This window comes from Penaeus vannamei, chromosome 12 (genome assembly GCF_042767895.1).
Source record: "Penaeus vannamei isolate JL-2024 chromosome 12, ASM4276789v1, whole genome shotgun sequence".
NCBI classification, from domain to species: domain Eukaryota; kingdom Metazoa; phylum Arthropoda; class Malacostraca; order Decapoda; family Penaeidae; genus Penaeus; species Penaeus vannamei.
In genome coordinates this window covers 34,021,707-34,023,646 of record NC_091560.1, presented here as the reverse complement: position 1 = coordinate 34,023,646, position 1,940 = coordinate 34,021,707, and the positions used below count along the sequence as shown (strand labels likewise).

Sequence of the window (1,940 nt, the reverse complement as noted above, 5' to 3'; positions counted from 1 at the left end):
ATGGCAAAGTAGAAGCATCAAATTTCAAATGAAGATATGAAAACTCTATTTCCAACTGCATATTATCTCATCTGTTCTCTAGTGAGGATAGGTTTGCATTGTTATAATCATCCTAAAACCTTGAGATGGTACACTTTGAATAAAGATAACCTTCATTTCACTTATTTATAAAGTATGTAATTTTCTTCTTATATTGTCGCAACAATTATGCAATTTCTGAATATCATCTACAGGACTGTAAAGGTATGTGCAAAAGATGTAAAAGTATGTAAAAGTTCTTACTATCAGGAAATTGACTAGCTTTTCCTTACTGACATATATCTTTTCAGTATCTACTAAAATACTGAATTATGTTATTGACAATGATATTCATTCCTCACTGATGCATATTTATTGAGTATTTACTAAATAACTGAACTATATCATAGATATTGCACATCCTAAGAGATCTTCAGATCAACTGTTTCACTCATTTGTAAATTGCTATTTTGAGGTATCATTTACATTTGTGTAAAATAGATGTAAGTTTCTATATATTCGTTATGTACCAGTGCAGTAGGTGACATAGAAAAATGATACACATACAGCTGCTTTAAAAAGATGACAATTAAAATCTTTTTCATGTTTCCACTAAGACACATGTAAGTCATTATAAAAGCTCCCCTTTCGGTGATATTCATCTCTCTGAACTCGTCTTCAGTATTGCTTAGATCACAATAAAAACCCATGAGTAGCATTGATCATTTACTTCCTATACTGTAGCTGACCAGGAACCAAACCTTAAATGCTTCAATTCTTCACTTTATTGTTCTTATTTTTCACAATGGTCTCAAAGCTACAGGCTAACTCTACCCTTCAAAAGAGTACCTACAGTCATGGGTATTATTTTATCAGAACCTAGTCACAGGAACCCTTGGCCATGGGTAGACCATGAGTGCCACTTCCTCCAAATCCCTCACAAAAAGACGAGACCAGAGCTGCATCAGAGGGTCTGGGGGGAATGGAATCCTGTTCGGGGAAGGCCGAGGGTGGGCGAGAACAGAGTCTGGCTGGCCTCAGGGACGCCGATGCCCTGACATTCGTTGGAGAAAGCATCCTTTGAAGGAGGACAGTCGCACATCAATCTCTCCTTCTTCAAGCTAGTTGGAATAAAAATGAAAGTCAAACATGAAATATAAAATATGAAATGTATTTCTCTAAGTCTATATACTTAAACCAATGAATTGTAATTTTGTTCTATTTCTGTTATCATAAATTTTATATACTTAGACACCATTGATAGCTACTACTGTTTGTTAATCACTTCAAGATAGTTTATTCATAACACTAAATTTTACATTTCTATTGGTAAGACAACTGCTATACAACGCCTGAGAATTATTTTACACCTTGGGCTATCTGTAAAAACTGAATTACCAATCAGAACATGATACACAAATTATGTGGCAATAATAGTACCAGAGATTTTGGACATGGCTTTAATATACCCATTAGTATCATAACCTTTTTAATTACAAAAAAAAACTAATTAATATTATAATGAACAACTACATCAGAGAAAGGGTAAATATAGGGATTACTAGTTCCTAGTAAGCTTTAAATTAATTTTAATATAACAAATATATTTCTCTCACTGAATTACAAGGTCATTTGTTTTACATGATTTAATGAGATTGTTAATTTTTCTACTGGTATATCACTCAATATGACAATTAAAAGTACAGACCAAAATGCTAGTAAAACCTTACAAAAAGTACATACAGCTAGTGACATAAAACTTCAAGGAGTACATGGCCAAATGCAGTCTGAATATTATTAAGTAACATCCCTTCCAAGACATTCATCACAGTCCCAACAGGACCTCCATACCTCATCATGTGTATAGATGTCAAGGTAGCAAGAAGGGGACACGCACTGACGGACACAACGCGTGTGCTGCA

The 1,940-nt window shown here is 34.0% G+C and overlaps 1 protein-coding gene across 1 annotated transcript in view; it reads right to left on the bottom strand.

Moving 5' to 3' along the window:
* Window positions 1-788: 788 nt before the first annotated feature.
* LOC113817355 (uncharacterized) overlaps window positions 789-1,940 on the bottom strand; it is a 3,437-nt gene continuing 2,285 nt past the window's right edge. Inside the window, exons 3-4 of the mRNA XM_027369388.2 lie at window positions 1,870-1,940; window positions 789-1,139 (exon numbers count right to left, since the gene is read on the bottom strand). The exon at window positions 1,870-1,940 is cut by the window's right edge and continues 67 nt beyond it. Of these exons, the coding sequence (XP_027225189.1) occupies window positions 1,056-1,139; window positions 1,870-1,940 (155 nt within the window). The 3' untranslated portion in view covers window positions 789-1,055. The remainder of the gene's footprint in view (window positions 1,140-1,869) is intronic.